Source organism: Rattus norvegicus, chromosome 3, assembly GCF_021556685.1.
Source record: "Rattus norvegicus strain SHRSP/BbbUtx chromosome 3, alternate assembly SHRSP_T2T, whole genome shotgun sequence".
NCBI lineage: Eukaryota > Metazoa > Chordata > Mammalia > Rodentia > Muridae > Rattus > Rattus norvegicus.
The window spans coordinates 17,897,628-17,918,431 of record NC_141536.1 but is presented as its reverse complement, the minus strand read 5'-3'; the positions used below and the strand labels follow the sequence as shown (position 1 = coordinate 17,918,431).

At 52.5% G+C, this 20,804-nt stretch overlaps 1 protein-coding gene across 18 annotated transcripts in view; it reads right to left on the bottom strand.

Annotated features, from left to right (window-relative positions):
- Dab2ip (DAB2 interacting protein) overlaps window positions 1–20,804 on the bottom strand; it is a 171,111-nt gene that overhangs the window by 74,680 nt on the left and 75,627 nt on the right. For 14 of the 18 annotated variants that reach the window (NM_138710.4, XM_087647648.1, XM_087647650.1 and 11 more), the window contains 1 exon segment: window positions 12,425–12,528. In NM_138710.4, the coding sequence (NP_619724.3) occupies window positions 12,425–12,528 (104 nt within the window). 18 annotated transcript variants of the gene reach the window in all.

Sequence of the window (20,804 nt, the reverse complement as noted above, 5' to 3'; positions counted from 1 at the left end):
CAGAGCACATCTCTCAGCAGGGAGGGAGCCAGCCTAGGAGGCTCAAGGCCTCAGCTAGGAGTCCTTGGGGAGACGTGGGCCTCAGCTTCAGAACGTTAGGTTTTCAGAATGGGAGGTGGAAGCTAGGATTGAGATACTTGCTCGAAGTGGCGAGGTTGCTATGTGGCAGAGCTCGGACTAGGAGAGTTCTAGAATGTGGGGTGGGCAGAGTGAGGCCCTCCTTTCTTATAGAGACAGCTCATTTGCACGCAGGATTCACAAGTGACTGGAAGGCTCAGAGAGTCTTGACCTGTCCAATCCTCCCACGCGACTGTACTCTGGAGGCCCACAGGTATGCATGCCACACCACCCTGGGAGCTCCTTGTCACCAAGGGACTCCAACCTGCTCTATCTCCCATGATGTGAAGTGCTGGGCCCAGACCTAGTAGACAGCAAGTACTCAGTCAAGGGAACCTTCCCCTAGCCTCGGTATCCACCCAGTCACACGCCTTCCACCCGGCCCAGCCTTCGTTTCCCTCTCCCGTTCCCGCAGACTGACCCTGGACCACGGCAGATGTGCAAAGGGCCTGACCTACCTCTACCTCCCTTTATCTGTTCACCCTGGATGCTAAGACAGTGGTCAGGATGCAGGCAGAACCCCAGCGTCCACGCTGGGTGGACCATGTTCTACCCAGGCCAGTTTTGAAAGTCCAAACCGGAACAGGAAAGCTTCAGGGACAGAGGCTGTTTCACACACATCTCTCTCGATACCGTTTTGCGGCTCTGTCCGAATGCCAAGAACACATCTAAGTAAGCAAGACAGATAAGGCAGGGGACGATCCCAGACAGATAGTGCTACCTCTCGGCCCTAGAGAGGAGTCATGCTGGGCGCATGGGCAGACAGGCTGGGCAGGAGCTGGGATGGCAAGAGACATATCTCCTAGATGTCTGGGTGAGAGCAATAGACCTACGTGTTACAAACAAGACACTCGAGGCCCAGAGGGTGGCCAGCCTTGTCTAGAATAACCAAGCTTCAGCACCAAGCTTCCAGACTCTCCCAGGTGGCTGCACTTCCTTTCCCCAAGTCTCAGTCTTCCAGTGGGAAACGGGGGTGAGTGAGCTTGAGCACCTCCCAGGGCTGCCACCTGCTAAGTCTATGACGTTAGGGTCAGCGACCAGCTGGGTTGCCTGGCTCTCTCAGGCTTGGCACTAAGTACCAGAGAACGCTCTGGCTTTGCCCACATCCTTCAGATGTGCCACTCCTCCGGTCCTCCTCCACCATCAAAGGTGATCCAAGTCAGGGAGTGGCTCACTAATGAAATGACAGCATGGTGACAGGTGAAAAGGAAGAGATATTTTAAGCTGGGATCAACAGCTGGTGCCTTTCTGATGGCCACCCACTTCAGATCCCCCAATGACACATGCGAGTATTCCCTTAAACATGAAAGACCTTCATAGTCCACACAGAACCATAGGCCATGAGGTTTCTCAAAAGAGGCTGGGCCATTCAAGGATAAACTCTTGTCTTAAAATACCAGGTGTCGGGGTTGGGGATTTGGCTCAGTGGTAGAGCGCTTGCCTAGCAAGCGCAAGGTCCTGGGTTCGATCCCCAGCTCCGAAAAAAAGAAAAAAGAAAAAAAAATACCAGGTGTCCAAGACTACTGGCACACTCGTAATCCCAGCACTGAAGAGGAAGCACAGGAGGATCCTCAGGTCACGCTGGGCTACCGAATGAGAACCTGTCTCAAATAAACATCCTGGTCAGAAAATTTCACACAAACACATCTTCGCATGGAGAAATATACAAGGCTGAAACCATGTTCAGGTTCAAGGCCAGGCAGGCCAGCAATGCCCACACAAAAAGTCCACCCACGAAAGAAGGCAAGCAAAACATACACATCTCCTCAGCAGTCCCCTGCTCACAGATGCACATGTATATACACGCATGCATGATGTCAACTAGCGCACACACACACACACACACACACATGCACGTATGTATGCACGCACGCACACACGCACGCACATGTGCTGTCGTTAACAGCCACTAACAACACTGGCACAGACACCAATCACAGCGGAGAAAGCCTGAAGACCAAGCTTAAGGCTGCCACCGCCATCTTGCCCCTGCCCTGTGTGGGAAGCTCCACTTCGGAGGTGTGTCTGTGCATACACTCATCCTCATCATCCCTGGGCATATGGTTCTGAGGGTCTTGCGTCTTTGTCACGAGCCACAAACTCCTGCCCCAAACACGTCTTTCTGTCCTAAACTTTAGCATCCTTGGAAGCCCCTAAGTGGCACAGCTGCAGGGACATCCGACATTCACATGCCATCTCCCTGAAGAAGCAGGGCAAGAGCTATACTGCCTAAGCCAGTGGCCGGCTGCCCACAGCTGCCCCCTTGTCAGTAAAGGGGGGAAATAACTATAAAAGTAATGTTTGCACAGATGATAGGCATACAGGAGGAGCTCAGACCACTGAGCACACGAGCCTACTGCCCACTGTCTTCACCACTGATTCCACTTTCCCTGACCGTGCTCTTACCGCCTCCTCCAACCAGCTAAGACTTCAAAGGGCTTCCTGAAATCAAAGTCCCCTTTTGCTTGGGGGATCCAGTTCCTCCTTCTAGGTCCCTCCACCCAGGATGGGCCTCTCTAATGCCCTAAGTCTTAGTCAGGTCCCTCTGTAGACATTCCCACCTACGAATGAATGTGTTTAATGCCTCCTCCCCACACCGGGCCATAAAGCCCCAGAGAAGGGGCCGCAGCAGCCTGCCAAGTGAATTAGTGATATAGAAGAAGATGTTTTAAAGAATCCCACTTAGGAGTAATCCTGGTGGGCTTACCAGAGGAGACAGCTTTTGAGACATTTTAGAAGTACTGAGGATGAAATTCAGGTGGGTCCACTGAGAGCAGACGCAAGGGCAGTGCAGGCAGACTCTGGGCTCAGGAAATGACGCGGGGCAGGACAGCAGCAAGTCTGCCTGCCCCTGGAGACACCTGCCAAGGCTGCAGGGCCTCCTGGCCTCCAAGTTCCATACCGCCAACCCACCCTCGGCTTGGGACACATCACGAGGACATGCCAGGCAAGGGTCCCCTAAGAAACCTCAGAGCCTGGAGAAGAGGGTGGGGGGGTGACAGGACTGCATAAGCGTGGCCCTCTGACACACACACCCCCAGGTCTGAGGAAACATCCACACACAGAAATCAGACACGCCCCTCTCAGGTCTCAGGCACAGATGTGACAACAGGGAGAAGCCAGGGAGTGACCCACTGTCCCACAAAGCCCCAGGCCTGTGGGCACTGACTTTAACATTCAAGTGGCCCAGAAGCCTGAAAGCCACAATTCTAGACAAACCCTAGGCTAGAGTTTCAGGAGCTCCACTCTACCAGGGTTCCTTCCCTTGCATTCGACTCTCATCCTTGTACCCCGGCCTCAGGGCTAAGATCCCATGGCCAGGCTGGTCTCCTAGTGAATACAGACCTTCCCCGTCCTGTGTGAGCAAATGCTCTTAGCAAGGTCACCCAGCAGAGTGGCCTGCGCTTCACTCTCAGTACCCCTGTTAACCACAGGACAGGAACTGGCCCAGCACACACGATTCATGAAGCTGCTACCAGCTTTCCGAAAGCCTCACAACCCACCATGCAGATGGGAAATTCGAGGCTCAGAGAGGACAAACCTTGCTTAGGGTCACAAAGCCAAGGAACAGCAGTGTTGAGTTCAGCCTGTGTAGGCCACTCCGCAACCACCCACGAGGCCCTGAACAAGCACCTTAGCCGTTCTGTGACACAGTTTCTTCATTCCTACAATGAAAAGGTTGTTCTAGACGCTAGCTAACCTCTAAACCCTCTGTTTCTTGGGCACATTCCTCCACCATACCAGTGGGAATTCATTTGCTGTGATAACAAAGGAAAGAGACCTTTTGGGAACAGTGGGTAACCCTAAGATGGTCAGATAGTCCTAGCCTCCCACACACCCAACAGTCTGGGCTAGCCCCAGGGCAAGGCAGGGAAAAGTGCTAACCAATGGGGAACAACCAAACTGCAAGGGCAGCAACACCCCTGAGCCCCAAGGCAGCGGGCATGACTAAGTGCCTTCTCACTAGGAAAACAGACACAGTTGAATACGACACCACAGGCATTGTCCTCCTATAATTTGGCAGTTGCAGGCTGCACTGACCTGGGAGTCCTGGCCTCAGAAGGCTGAGACGCAGAGACAAGTCTAGGCAAGGGCTGCTGGGCTGCTGGGGCTCCTAGGATCTGGCTGACCAGTCAGAGTTTTCATCTCAGTCAGAGTTGGTAGTCACAGTGGCCTCACACATAGAATGAAGGGTCCTCAGGTTTGAGGAGGCAGCTGCTCCCCACTTCATCCCCATCTAATTAATTTGCTCCTACTGCCTCCCCCTCCCCTTCACGCCAGCAGCCCCTAGCAGGTGCCTAAGGCAGGCACTGAGGATTCCAAGGAATCTGAAGCTGGCCCTGCCCTTGAGAAGGTCATGATGAGCTGGTGGAAGAGAGGCACACAGCGGATCGTTAGTGACAGAGCGGAGAAGGAGAAGGACATGAGGCTCATATCCTGAAGCCGGGGAGGGAATGTCTGCCCAGGAAGGCCAAAGCAAAGGACGGAAGGCTGGCAAAAAGATTAACCAGTACAAAGGCAGAGGCTGAGGCAGGCCTGCGAGGACCTGGATGCCTGGATGCCAGTGGGTGGAGAAATGGATCCACCCACTCCCACGAGAGGCCATCTAAGGCGCTAGGGCAGGGGAGGGGCATGGCTCCTCTCAGACGCTCCACAAGTAATTCTACAGGCAGTGGTTCATCGAGATGTTAGACTTGTGTAGGAAACACATGTCAGAATCCGCCACCTCCACAGAAGGCCTCCTGGCTTCAGAAACCATTCCTGCCCAAGGACTCACATGTAATTACATCTGTAATCCAAACCCAGTGCCACGTGCTCACTTTGTATTCACAGCAGGAAAAAGTGTGTTCAGGGGTGGAGGGATGTGGTTCCTTTGGCACAGTGCTTGCCCAGCCTACACAAAGCCTGTAGTTTGATTCCCCAGTACTGTATAAACCAGGCATGAGGGTGTATGCCTGTCCTCTTAGCACTTAAGAAGTGAGGCAGAAGACCAAGAGCCCAAAAAAGAAAGGGCACGGGGCTCGGGAGATGCCTGTCAGGAAAGTATATGCCACACAAAAATGAGAACCTAAGTCTAATCCCTAGAGGCCATGAGAGGAAGAAAAAAAAAAGTCAGGCTCAGTGGCACATGCTGGAAAAGTAGAGACAGACACACCCCCGGGGCTCACTAGCTAGTCAGCTTAGACCCCAGTAAACTCCAGGCTAATAATGAGAGAGAGAGACCCTATGTCTCAGGGACAGGAAGTGAGGGGAGAGCAGGAGAGAAGGGAGAGAAGCTGAGAAGGGATCTCAAAGTCAACACGCATGTGCAAGCACACAAACACTGATGGATACACACATGTGCAAGCACACAAACACTAATGGATACACACATGTGCACACACACAAACATTAATGAATACACACATGTGCACACTAATGGATACACACATGTGCACAGACACAAACACTAATGCATGCATACACACACACACACACACACACACAGAGCCAGCTGAACCCTATCTCCATCTAGGGTCCTGATCCAGGAAGGGGACAGGGCCTGCAGGACCACAGGGTGGGTACAAAGAACCTCTCAGGCACCTGCTGCCCATGTGCTGAGCCGGCGAAGGCAGGAGAAGGCAGCATGGATTCTGATGTCAGCCCTGACCCTTCCTAACTGTGTAACCCAGAACAGTGTGCCTCCTCTCTGTGAGTCTGGCACTCCTCCTCCATGAGGAGGAGACTAATAAATGACACTGGCTAGCACAGAGTGGCCACAGGCAGCTAGCAAGGTCCATGAAGCCTTCTGCATCCAAGTGCTGGAAGGAGGCAGCGTTAGCGGGCCCTTCTCTTTGTTCAATGTAGTCATCTTGGAAAGTGAAATGTGTGTGGCCTGGGGTTGTAAGGAGGAAATGAACACTACTGCAGTCTGCCCCAGGGAGCTGCAAAAAAACAGGTTTATGATTCTCTACCATATAGTCCCTATGGTCAGCCATGCTGAGCTAGGGACCCTGTGCAGAGGACCTGGCCTATCATCTGCCTTACTTGGGATGCCCTCCTATTCCCTCCCAAAGTAGTGGGAAAGCTAACAAGGAGCCCAGGGGGTCTGCAGATAGTTCAGTATGGCAGGATCTAAATATTTGGTATCCCCCGCCTGGTGACTGCAGGGCCCTAACCCTTCCTGTCAACTCACACTAGCCCCTCACTCTGAGCCTTTCCTGATACAAGCCTGCTGTGGCCCCAAACCTTGGTCCTCCAAGGACCCCAAAGATCAAAGCAGAGGTCCAGGTGTCTGAAGAACTCAGGCCAAGCCAGCTCAGCCAGCCCCAACCGTCATTAGTCAACTGGATGCTCCTTGACCAGTGTTACTGTCACCACAGCTCATCCTGCAACCTTCATACCTCAATGGCTCTCTGTGGCCATAGGTACAAACTAGGACTTCAGCTCTCACTGCGGAAAGTCACCCAGATGTCCACTTGCTGCCCTCTGCTGCCCCCCGCTGGTAGGAAAACACCCTGCAGACTGGCCAGCTCTGTCCCTCTTACTGTCCTCTTAGAACACTAGCTCTGGTTCCCTAAGCCTCTTACTCTCTCACCTCTCTCCAACTCCAGGTCCTGGCAGCACCTCAGCGCTCAGTCAAGGATGCTGACGCTTTGGGGCAGTGAGAGACAGTGCGAAGGGGAGAGACAGGCCCCACCACCTGGGGTTCTGGGGAAAGTAGGGGAAGCGTTTACCCTAAAACACAAGCAGCAAGGGTTAGACACTGAGTGGCTAAATGTCGACCTGCAAGCTTACGAGCCCTCACAGCTGCCCTGTTTGGAAATGAAGAAAGCGGTCTGGAGACAGGTGACTTGCCCACCGAGGGGAGCAGTGGCCAAGAATCAGATGGGCTCCTTACCAGGTGCTCTGTCGGGAGAAGTCAGCACTATCTTCCCGGAGCACACACAGGTGGAGAGGAAAATCCCTCAGACCACTCCATCTCCCAAGCCCCAGTCTCTGACCCCTGCATGCCATCCCGAGCGAGAAAACCTAAAGGAGCCTGAGACACAGGCTGAGAAGCAGCCTTCACACCTTAGCCGTCACAAGGGAGGGTCTGGCAGAGAACAGGGGACACTCTGGAAGTTTCTAGAACTGAAAAGGTAGTACGGAACTGTGCTTCTTCTCCTCCCTCTCCATGTTCCTATCCAGCTGCCCGAGGCTGGGCTACTGCTTCCTTAACTGAGCAAGCAGACCCTGACGAGGACATCTTAGCTCAAGGGATGGAGGGTGAGGTGAGAACAGCAGTTGGCCTGATCCTTTAACCCACCCTGAATCCCTGATCTGTCCAAATCTGTCTACTGATGGCACCCTGACTCCCTGCCTGAGCCCAAGTACCGACAGTCTCATCCGCCTCATGGTCCTGGCCCCTTGTTCATTCAGACAGGAGACTGCTACTGTCCCCCAGCCCTGCCCCATCCTGAACAACTCCAGCATCTGGTGCTCTGACCGAATTCCCTCTCTAGAAAAGGACCTCCCCCCACAGAAGGCGCACACGCTGAGAATGGCAGACTCTCCGACCAACTCACCCACCTTCTGCACGTCTGTTCACACGTGGGGAGACTACAGGAGTAGGGAGATGACAGAGCAGCTGAAAGTCTCAAGGGGGCACCCCAGAAACCACCACCCTTAGCCGCCATCCCCTATAGCAGCTCCCCGCATCCTATATAGGAGGAAGTGCAAAAGCTTCTGTGCTCTCACTGAAGCCCCTCGCATTTCTCCCTCAGCTTTTCTTTCATGCTTCCAACAGTCCAAGCAGGACCACTGGTTTGTTCATGCTTGGTTATGTCTTCCTCTAACTACTATCTCCTTTGTTGAGAAACTCCTGCATGTCCCTTAAAGTAAAGGGCCCCCACTGTAAGAATTCTCCCATCTTCTTCAGCCAGACAGCTTCCGCACAGCACCCCAGGCACACCACCACTGAATTAGAAACACATAGTTCATGCACAGCCTGGCACTAGCAAAAGTGAATCGTGAAGACCTGCTTCTCAAAACATGTGCACTCAACACAGTGCTGAGTTTATCTGCAGCTTCTGCAGCCCCCGGAGCCTTCCCCTCTATGACACTTCTCCATCTCATGAAAAAAGAAAAGAAAAAAAAATAGCCCTGAGACCTAATTTCAGCCGAACCTTCAAACGTCTCCACTTCCAACTTCCCGAGGATGGATCAACTGGCTGCCAAGTTTCCCTGAGTCTCTGCCGCCTCCCAGCTGACCCTGCTAGACTCCTCAAGGTCAACAGCATGGGCGGGCGGAGGAAGGAGGAAGAACTGAGCCCACACCTAGACACGGTATAGGCCAACGGGCTTCCAGGGAACCACGGCGGTCAGCATTTCCTTGTCTCCTGCCAACCTGATTCCTGGGAACACACTCCAAGACTGTGGCCCAGAAGGGCTTGGGTCGACCTGCAGATTCCAGGCCCTACCTCCCACACGGTCTTTCACCTCTGTCTTCCTCCTCCCCAATACAGGGAAGACAGACCTGGGTGAGCATCCCAGACACCTCCAAGAGAGGAACAGGAGGCCACTGTGGTCACCTACTCTCAGCCCCAGCCCCATGGGCTCTTTATCCCAGGTCCCCCACAGCTCTGGTACACACAGTCTCCTGGGGAGACACAGACCCATGCTCACTGCAGCCCATAGGGGTAGCCATACAGGAGAACAGGGACGACCTGCAACTCAATCAAGTCACAAAGCTGGCACCAGGCCTTGAGGCCACATTATATTAAGCACAGGGCCATCATCTTCACAGAAAGAAAAAGATGAGGCTCTCTCCACCCCCACACTCTAAGGGGCTGTCATCCAGGTCCCACTGAGCCACCTATGCCCTGTGAAACAGCTGTGGGAATAGCTCCTCACAGAACGAACGAGTGAGAATCCTGGGAGGGAACACACAACCCAAACTGGAGATCCACTCTCAGGCGAGTGGGACCTCTGTCAGATCCAGTCCTCTGCCAGTCCCCGAAACCTTCCACTCTGACATACAATCTCCCACAGGGCACCTTCTGTGAGAGATGGTGACATCCTGTCACCCAGGTTTGCAATGGCAGCAACAGTGGCAGGCTCACTGCAGCCTGTGGTATCTCACCTGCCTCCCCCAGGCAAAACCGTGTTCCCGAGGCCCCCTCAGGGTCTACAGGGAGCAGCAGCAAGCTGTGAACTGAGGATACAGCTGCAGGAGAAAGTGTTCAGGAATGGGGGTAAGGAGACTCTCCTCCCGATACCCCAGATGCCCTATCTTCTGTGCTGGGTGGCTAACCAGGTCACGACCTAGCTCAGAAATGCTAGGATTTGAACCCAGATCTTGTACCCAAGCATGTCAGCTCCGGGCCAATAGTCTCCACTCACACCCCTGTCTTTAAAGGCTACACAGAACCAAAGGACCAAAGGACAAGACACTGACAGGGCCAACAACCCTATCAGTACCTGGCTAACTCGGGGACTATGGGACAGAGATACCAACTCTGAACCTGTGTTCCTCGTGTGTGAAATGGTAACACTTAGTGACATCTCACAAAGTGGCCAGAAGGCATTTGGACAAATGGCTCATGAATGTGCCCTGCACCCTGCAAACCCCCCGGGTCTAGCAGCCAGAGTGCGTTCCTGGGAGCTGCAGGCTCACAGGCTGGCACTGACTTCCATCCTTGGGCGGCCATGTCCCGGAAAACAGGGACGACACAACAGGAAAACCACCAACCCCAGTGGCAATTACCAAGCCACGCGTTATAGCAACACGAAGGTATGGTGGTGTGCACGCTGGAGCCGCAAACAGAGGAACTGGCAGGCCACATGACAGTCCCACTCTCAGACCTAGGAAGCCACATTCAAACCCTGGGGCTAGACACACTGGGTCCCATTCATCAGCCTGAGCATGAGTGAATGACTTATCCCATGAGCCTCAGTTTCCCCCTCTGTGGTGAGACAATCAACATCAGGGCTACCAGAAGAAGGATCACAGAAGTTGATGGTTCAGGGCAGTGGGCACAGTGCCTGGTACACAGCATGCACGATGCCAGCCACATAGTGGACATTCTATCAGTGGCAGGATCGTAGAAATACCAATCATTGTTCCAAGGACCCCAGAGGTCCTCCCTGCCCACTGCAGTCCTCGTATTCAGAGGGGGAAACATCTACTTTCTGCTCCAATGGACAGTAATGAGCTCACCTTTGTAGAACCCCCCAGAAAACAGCTGGGAACATCTAGGAGTATGACCCTAGGCCCTCCCTGCCAGAGGCTAACACTCAGCCCTGACTCTGAACCACCTCTTAAGGAAGTGTGTTAAACACACACACCCAGATCCTACAATCCTAAAGGGACCCCAGAACCTAGTTTTATACCATACACAGAAGCAGAAGGGTGAGTGGCCCCGGGGAAGGCCCTATCCTTTCAGTCTGGTACCCAAGGCTCTTCCTGGCCCAGCCTTACCTCCTACCCAGTTTTTTTAACCCCTGTCACCAGACTCAGCAGCAGCAGTGGAATGTAAACCACACCTTTGCCACTACCACCACCACCACTGCCTACCTAGCCAATTTCCACTGACCCTTCTGAGCCTAAGACACCTCTCCCACCCTCTAGCGTCAGTCAAAGTCAGTTCCCCTAGAGCCCCTGAATCACATAACGACGGACAGGCCTGGGTTCTTGTCCTCTCTCTCTCTCTTCTACCTAGCTCCCCCTGCCTATCGGCCACAAGACTGGCTGGCACCTCGTCCTCCAGCTCAAACATCATCTCAAAGCCCTAGTGGGACACACCTATAATGTTTGCACACAGACAGTAGAGGCAAAAGAATCGGGAGTTCAAGGCCATTATCTGCTACATATACTATTTGAGGTCAGCCTGGGCTATCCAAAAAATAAAACCCTTGAGACCACATCACCCCTAGTGGCAGCTCTTAGCACCAACTCAAAGCTGCGGGTTCTTCAGAACTCTGCACACCGCACACTGGCTCGGGGCACTCTTACCCTCTGCCCATTCCTAGAACGGTGCCTGGTGCACAGCAGGCACAAGGGAAACCTTGCTGAATGAACGGATGGAGGGAGGGACAAAGGGTCACCGTCCGCCTCTGATCCAGCCTGGAGATCCCTGGGGCACACAGTTTGTATTCTTTCCCTGGTGCCAGGTGCCTGCCACAGAGCACGCACCATCCTGTTCGCTTCGTAAGGAGGTCTGCGCAAGTGTGTGCTTGAGTGTAAATGCAGAGAACAAGAATACATAGAGACTGGTATAGTGGCGGGCACGCGCCTTTAATCCGAGCTCTCGGGAGGCAGAGGCAAGTGGATGAGTTCTAGGACAGCCTGGGCTACATAGTGGGTTCCAGGCCAGTCAAGAACTCCTGTTTCAGGGAGAAAAGGAAAGAAGGAAGGAAGGGAGGGAGGGAGGGAGGGAGGGAGGGAGGGAGGGAGGGAGGGAGGGAGGGAGGGTGTATGGGATTGAAGTCACTGAGGTCCACTTGTGCGTAGTCACTTAGGATTTCTGGGTACATATACACATGCAAACCACAGGTCCGTATAGGAGTAAACAGAAACATATACACAAGAGCAGGCACGTGTCTGGAGGTCACAGGACAATTCCAGACACCATTCTTCAGGGTACCATCCACCCTTCCGAGGCAGTCACTGACACAGATCTCACAAGGTAGGCGAGGCCGCGTGGCCAGCGAGCCCCGGGGCTGCCTGTCTCTCCTTCCCATCTCTGTGATTGCACATTCCTGCCACAGCACCTGGACCTTCATGTTAAGCACGGGGTCTAGAGATGGGACTACGTTATTGTGTTTCTTTATTGGCTGAGCCGGCTCCCCAGTCCTTATTTAGGTTTCAAGAAAGAGAGAGGTATACATGCCGCCTGTCTAAACTGAAGAGCTGTGCTACAGAACACACGCTCTGTTTGAGTCCATTTTAAGGGACCATCAGCTGGAGAATACAGAATCCTTCTCTTTCCCATCAAGACAGAATCAAATTACGACACGCCCTGAACTGTTCTATAAAAGATAACAAAATAAGGGTGGAGGGCATAATGTGTGCACATGCCAGGCGGCTCCAATCCAGCCTCCTCTCCCAGCTCTGGTGGCCCCCTAGGCTCTGTCCTCCATCTGCCCCCTCCCTCAAAGAATGGGGTCCCGTGTGGCCCCCAAGGAGCGGGGAGCTGCCAAGGGATCGGATACCTAGAGCAAGGGAGGCTGGATGCTCTCCCGGTCCATGAGGCTCCAGGAAGGGGGGTGCGGGGTCGCAGAGCAGCCCCGCAGGGCGAGGTGGTGATGGTGGTGGCAGTGGCGGTGGTGACGCAGAGATAGTTACCGTGACCCGGAACGGGGTTGCAGCCGAGGGCTCCATGCTGGGGCTTTTCTCTGACAGGCTGCCGGGAAGGCTGCGCCGGGAGCCCGGCCTTTCTTGGGGTGACTCTGTCAAAGAAGGAGAAGGAAGGTGAGCAGATCTGAAAGCTCTGAGAGGCTGTAGCTTCCGCCGCCACCCACTTCCAAGGACAGCACAGCAGATCCTATAGCCACAGTGGAAAAGTGTAGTGTCTTGTTCCCCAAAACTACCCGGGCAGTTAATTACTGTATACTCAAAAGGACCAGAAGACCAGGTTTAAATATTTGTAGGTAATGTTGACAGCGGCGCTACTCACAACGGGCACAGGGCAAACACAGCTCTTTTGCCCATTTGGGTGGTCGATGAACACGGTAAAACATCATTTACATGATATGGATGAGCCCGGAAAACATCGTGCCAAGTGACATAAGTCAGAAACCCAAGGGTGAAGAAGACTCGTCTAGTCCAACAAGGAGAAATACCCACAAAAGTCAAATTCATGAACAGAGGGCGGGTCAAAGGTAAGCTACCCGGGACTGTGGGAAGGGGTTGGGGGTATGGCCACGTGGTATAGGGTTTCTCTTTAGGAAGCTGGAAAGGGTTTGCAAAGGGAGAGCTATACAGCACATGTTTGCACACTCAAAAATGATCAAGGTGAAGCTGGGGCGATGGCTGAGAGGGCAGAGTGTTGATGCACAATCATGAGAACCTGAGTTCAGATCCCCAGCGCGCGCACACAAACGCCCGGTGTGCCTTAATCCTGGTGCTGAGGAGACAAAGACAGAAGGATCCCGGAAGCTCACTGGCCTGGCAGTCTAGCCGTAAGCAAGCTCCAAGTTCGTAAGAGCCCTGGCCTCCAGAAAGTGATCAAGGAGGATACCAACACACACACACACACACACACCCACACCCACACACACACAAACACACACACAAGGGAGGGGGGAGGGGAGAGGGAGAGCAAGTTACATGCATTTACTACAATTCTATTTTAAGACAGGTAAGCCCTGGCTGACCTTGAATTTGCCAGGTAGCTGAAGATGATCTTTAACTCCTGAACCTTCTCCCTCTATCTCCCAAGTGCTAGATTTTTATGACCATTTTAAAAAAAGATTTATTTATCACTGTGGTATGTCATAGATGCTTTCTGCCTGCATTGTATGTATGTGCAACCACATGCACCCCTGGTACCCTTTGAGGCCAGGAGAGGCACTGGATCCCCTGGAACTGGAATTAAGGACAGTTGTAAGCCACCATGTGGGTGCTGGAAACAGACCCAGGAACCTCTGCAAGGGCAGCCAGTGCCCTCCATCTCTGAGCCATCTCTCCAGCCTCACAACTGTGTTTTAAAGGCTCCGGGGTCTGTACTTAAGCTCACAGTTGTGTATACAGATCAGTGAGCCTTTTCCATGGCCTGCCTCCATGGTCCCCTCAGCCAAGATAATCTGCGACCTCTGCCTTCTAATTTGGGTCTTCCTTCCCAGAAGCTTTAGAAGTGGGAGGCCTGTTGGGCAGACAGTAACAGGGCTGAGACAGTAGCAGCCGCACAATGCTGAAGAGACAGGTGGGGGGTGAGTGTACAGCTTCCACGGCGGCTCCCCTCCTCTCACCCCCTCACTTCCTCCCCGTAGACAGGGCTTCTCTGGAACTCACTCTGAACTCAGAGATCAACTTGTCTCTACCTCCCAAGTGCTGGGATTAAAGGCCACTGCACCTGGCTTCTAAACCGTGAAATACTCAGATCTGTAATACTCAGGTGACAGTTCGAGGGTAGAGCGGGGGGACACACTTGAGCCAGGCCTGCACGTGCCTATTTAAGACCTGTATCAGCTCCATCCAACTGCTTCTTGCCTGCTCCCTCAGACTGTAGCTGCTGTCTCTTTGCCTGCTCTGCAATGGCCTCTCATAGAAGACTTCCCTCCCCCAGGTTCTCCCAACAGCCTGACTAACCAGACAGCCATGAAGGAGGTCCCTAGTGACACCTCTGCTTGTCATCTCGCTGCTCTATGGAAAGGGCTGAGCCTGAGGAATGTCATTGCCCTGTGTGTGTGTGCGTGGGACACAACTCCCAAAACCCACACTGCACCTCCACATTCCCTGTACCCCACAAGGAGTCTGGGTGTGTGTGTGTGTGTGTGTGTGTGTGTGTGTGTGTGTGTGGCATTTAGGAAAAATCCTGTTGACTCATAAGAAAGAAAAAGACAGTGTGAAGGTCACACTGGCGCATGGGACACATAGGGACATGATATAAGAGACCACCCTGGCAAATGTGTACACACATTCACGTTCACACAGATCCTCCCACACGGACACCACAGGGGATGTATGTAGTAGACACAGGACATAGGTGCTCAGAGACGCAGGCCCCTCACAGGCGGGGCAGTCTAGAACATCCTACCCACACTACCTACACCTCCTCTCCTGATTGAGAAGGTATCCTCACAAGAGTGAGAGGACAGAGTTTAGCCCCTCAATCAGCCACAGCAGTCTACTTCTGAGCCCTGGCCAAGGAGCAAGCAGGCCACCTCTGTCAGATGAGCCCCTCCAGTCAGGTGGCAGGCAGCCATCTCCATATTTCCTCACTGTGTTTCTCTGCTTAGAACTTGCCCCCGCCCCCATGCTCTGCTAGTCAGTGGAGAGACACCCACTCTTTCTGGAGGTTTCCCTAGGAATTCTCTTCCCACGCTCACCGTCTGCTTTCAAGCCTCTTCCCCACCCAGCCCTGGCTTCTGTTCACTCTCTGTGGCAGCACACACCATCTCCACCTGGACGGGTATCCCAATGTGCTTCCTAGTGGCACGTGTCGTCCACACCGGGCACATGTCCTGTGAGCTCTGTGACCGTTTACTCCAGTCACCTCTGAGTCCTGTGGGAGGCACTATGTTAGGCCAAGCAGGCAATGGACACCCCACTACACCAGAGTAGAGCCTGAACCTCAGGTCCCACCCCCAGGAAGTAGGTGGGTCTGGACCAAGTTCCTGAGGTACTGAGCCCTGGGCCTCAGGGCCAGCCAAAGGGTTAGACACATGGATGGCCCTCAGAGTTCAGTTCAGGATACAAACTTTAGCTAAAGCAGGCTCCCGTGATCAGCCACCCTTCCAAGGACAGGGAAAGCGTCATAATAGGGGCTGACAAGCCTGGGGGTGGGGTCACACTCCAGCTAGCTATCTTCTACCTTACTCGGTCCCCTCAAGACAACGTACACTTTACCCTGGTCCCTAAGGTGCCACTCCATGGTACCTCTGAGTGCTGCCTGTGCCATACCTGCCACAAGGCAGAGATGCCCGTCTCACCCCTTCACCCAAGCTGCCCCCTTGTGATGGACTACACGGCCTTCTGTGGGATACAGTAACGTTCTGAGAGGCCATCGTTCCTGTTAGGGGTACCACAATCATTTAGACACAACTGATGCCCACTCTCCATCACTGAGTCTTGCAGACCTACTAAGTCTCTCCCTATTTCTCACAGTGGGAAGGAGAATGAATATCTCTGTTCCCAGTCCTGTTGAGCCAGGCATCCAGCAGTTCTGGGTCAACACCCCCTTCCCCCCCACTTTGACCATCATTCTTTCTCCACCAACTCAGTTAACCCATATAGAGCACCCACTTCAGCCAAGGGTCAATAGCTGGCAAAAGCAGTCTCCTCCAAAGGTCTTCGGGTCCCTACAATCAACAGAAGAGACTGAGGTCCCCTGAGAATGACTGGCCTGTGTTCACATGTGGGAAACACACAGAAGGGCACGTGCACATGTACATACACAGAGACACATACAGAGGTGCACACACATTTACATACAGGCATACAGACACATACAGAGACATATATACACACAGAGGTACACACACAGGAACACACACATACACAGGTACATATGTACACAAAGAGGTATACTTACACACAGGCACACACACTCACAGAAGTATGCTTACACACATACACACACACAGAGCACCTGTCTTCCTGATGCAACAAGGATGGTGGGGGCTGCACCCTCACCCAGCTCTGAGATTGATAACCTCCAGGAACCCCCCAGAACCTTGCTTCTTGCCTGATCTAGAAGGTTGTCAGAGGCTGCTTGGTCCAACCTCCTATTTTACCCCAAGTGATTTCCTGGGGAGCCACAGGCAGGCAGACACCAGCCAGCATTGAGCTAAACTAGGCGCACAGGTAGCCCTGAACAGCACCTCTCCGCCTTTGCTGGTGTGTGCTGCCTCTCGGGGATCTCCTCAGGTTCCGTTCTCCCTTGCATCCACATAAAATTGCAGTACCAAAGGTAGATCCTTTTAGGTACTCCACATGTCCTGGGCTTTATAATGAAAAAGAGTAAGATTTTCCCACCTCCTTGGGACCCAGCTTTGGTCAGCTTGTGTATACCACACAACAATACTGACCCTGCTGAGAACATGTGTTGACAGACTGGACAGCCATGGCGTGTCTCCAGATGAGGAAACCAAGGCTGCAAGATGTAAAGGTAACTAAGTCCCCCAAACAATGCCCCCTAGAAGAACTCTCACTTAGGACCTCAGGGAAGACAGAAGAAACAGAGGGAGGAGTCTCCGTTTAAACCCTGTCTCTGCTGTGTGACTCTGGCCCCGTGCCTTTCCAACTCTGGGCTCATGATTAAACATCAGTTTAGTGAGTTGAGAGTAAAAGCAGACAGCCCTCTCCCAGTGCCCTCCCCCAAAATAACCTTCATTTTATTCCAGAAAAGCAAAAAGGGACATCCTCGCTGCATCCTCGGACCTAACAGTGCCTCTACATCTGGGGATCTCAGCTCCCAGCTTTAAATGAAGCTCAGGGACCTCTGTCTCTGGCCTCCAACTTGGCAACACGGCTTTTTCCCAGGGTAGGGAAAGCAGGATCCCAGAGAGGTCAAAACCACTAAGATCACACAGCACTAAGAAAGTATCTGTAGGAACCAATCACCTTGGAGTCTTTCTCAGAGGACAGCCCAGTAGTGCTTCTTCATCTCAGACTTGGTATGACCTCATCGCAACCTCCCAGTCTACAGAACTGAGCCTTGGGATTGGCTGACCCTGAATCTCTTTCTCCACTGACAGGAAAAAAAGTCCCTATTTAAGCACAGGGACCAGGATACCATCTACTCTTGGAAGCTACGGTCACAGTCAGGCATCTTAACCTTCATGTGTTCGCAAAAAATAAATAAATAAATAAATAAATAAATAAATAAATAAATAAATAAATAAAATAAAAACAGTTTCATTCAAATGCTGCTGGCTTGGTTGTCATGGATACCACCTAATCATGAAGGATGGCTGTTACTTGTTCCCATGGAAACAGTGGCTGGAGGAACATCCTGTAATTTCAGCTGTCGGGTTGCACCGTCCAGATCTTAATGGTTGGAGGCAGGTGGAGGTGGAGGCGACGACCAAGTATGTCGGGAGACTCAGGGTCGGGGGAGGTGTGGAAAGACTGGGTGCTGGGGAAGTGGATGGGGGTCCTCACGGTGATTAGGAAAACATACATCAGAACTACAGGATAGCAATTCACACTTCTCAGATAGGCTTCAGCCCAGTCAAAAATTGAAAAGAAACTAATTAAAAGAAATTAATAAGGGACCAGTGCTGAAATTAAAATGAGCAGTGACTCTCACTGCTGGCAGAGATAGAGTGCTACTCATTCACCTCTGCTGGTGACATGAAAAGGCTCTGGGAAACAATCAGGCAATAGAAGGTCCAAACACACACACACACACACACACACACACACACACACACACGAGCACACACACATATATGAGCACACACACATGCACACACACATACACACACATGAGCATGCACACACACACACATACACACATATGAGCACACACACACACACACACACACGCACGCACACATGCACGCATGCACAGAGGACCAGTCCAGAAAAATGGTTCATCCCATATATGCTGTAAAAAGATATTTGCAGCAGGCCGGCACGTAGCATACACGCCCAACAGTAGGGAACGAATAACTGTATCTTGGAGCAAGCATCCAATGGAGTACTATACAGCACAGAAGAGGACACGACACAGGTGGGCTCTACATGGAGCACGAAGGTGTGCCTTAAAATCTAAATGTATATAGATTTAACACGAATATCGGGGTGATGAGTGAAAAAAAGAACGGTTGCTAAAGAAGACAGAATATAAGCCTCTCATAAACATTTTCCATAAGTGTTCACAGAAGCTTTATAATAACCCCGAGTAGGCACAGCCAAGCAGCCTTCAATGGGGAGAGGTTAGGCAAACTTAACATAAAAAATGAATAATGACCCCCATAGAAACCTGTACCCCAATTCCTGGAGCCTGTGAACAAGCCACAGAGGGACTCTGCAGGTACATTCTTGAGAATAAAGACTGGGAAGCAGAAGGTTACCCCGGGGGACAATCCATCCTCGGGAGACCCTAAAGGTGGGCAAGGACAGTCAAGATTGGAGCTAGATCCACGGCAGGAGGCGAGAGGCAGGAGATGTTCCAGATGCAAGAAAGACCTCCACCCTCCAAGGCTGGCATAGTCTAGAGAGCAGAGTGGACTGGAGCTTACAGTCAGCATGAGACAGGGGCATCAGTTCTACAACCAACCCCAGAGAACTGCATTCTGCCAACAGGGAACGATTTCTTTTTGTCTCTTTTGTTTCTGTTTTTGAGACAGGACCTTGTTGTACAGTCTAGGCTGGCCTCGAACTTCCACTCCCCAGGCTGGGACACAGGTTACAGTGAGCTTCTCTCTAGGGTCTTCAGAAGAGAAGGCAACCCACTACACTGTGACTGCGTCTGGGCAGGCCAGTGCTGGAATTCCATCTGAGCCATGAGACAGCACCTGTGCGTGCCGTCTGACAGATTTCAATATGAGCAGCAGCAACTGAAACAGAAAACTGGGGCTGGAGGGGCAGTGTGGCTCAGTGGTAGACTTCCCAGCACATGTGAGGCCCTAGAGTTCACCTACAAGCAGGGAGGGAGAGTGTAGGAACAAACTGAAACTGCAGAAGGAGCTATGTGGACTACAGAATACATGATTAATCCACAGGACGTGGATGATCTCAAGGGCGTCCTGCTACTGATGAAAGTCAGCGCCAACGAGTTCCACAGCCCTGACACCATTGGGAGTGATAAAACAGGGCCTGCGGCTGTAGCTCAGTTGGCAGAGCGGTCACCTAACATGCATGATGCCCTAGGTTCAATTCCCAGCACCCCACGAACTGGGCATGGTGCTGCACACCTGTAATCCCAGCACGTGGGAAGCAGAGGCAGGAGGGTCAGCAAGTTACTGTCCTGGACATAAGCGACCTCTCAGGTGACCCCAGGTCAACAAAGTGACACCAAACAAGGTTGTTTCCTAACTGTCCAAGCAGTCCACAGAAACGAGGCTGCTGTCATCCACACAACCCCAAACTTCCCCCTCTCAGAAAAAAAAAAAAAAAAAAAAAAAAAGAGGAGCCATTATTTCTTCATCAACAACAGCTGGAGTTAGCAGCTTCTGAATCGCCCCACTCAAGAGACAAGAAACAGGGTACCTGGGATGGGGGTGAGGCAGGATCTCAAGTTCAAGACTAGCCTGAGCTACCGCAACAGATCTTGTTTCAATTAACCACAAAAGGGAGGCCTTGTGTGACCTAGCCCTGCCTTCCTCCACTTTGGGACAACAGTCAATCAGCTACTAGCCCCGCCTCCCTAGACCTCCCCCAGGCCAGCCCAGACCATAAAGAAGGTTCTTCCTGACCCTGGTGTCCAGGGTAGGCCTCATCACCTTGAGTAAGAACTGTAGTTCTGTTTCTAGCATGTTCCTGGTGGATACTCCTGCAGAGCACTGTTCTGTAAGCAGCGAGGGAAGCAGCTCGCCCCAGGCTGGTCTGTACTGTTTGAACAACTGCCTGAAAACCTGTAACCATTTCAGAACAGAAGCTGAGGCTCGCAGTGGACCCTTCAGGCTAACATGCATTCGCTGTCCACAGGACTAAAGCAAAGACAGTCTACTTCCTGGGCATATGTGCACACGGCCACACAGGGAAAGAGCAGAGAGCTTCTCTTTGGAGAATTCGAAGGCCTCAGAGTCGAGGCAGGCGACACACGGTGGGAGAGCATGACGTCTCTCTCCTAAACACTAGTAGTTAAACAGATGCAGGTGACAAGATAGCGCAATACAAACCATTCCCTCTGCGTGTGTCTAGGGAGAAACAGAATGAAGAGGGAAAAACAAAATTGAAAAACCAAAACCGCACATCAAGGCTAACAGCAGCTCAGATGAACAGACAGCAGGGAAGATGGTGGCAAAGCTCCAAACAGCATGGCTCTCAAGTGGGCTCTAGACACACTTGGGCCGTGGCTCGAGAACTGAGCGGGGAGCCTGGTGAAGACTCA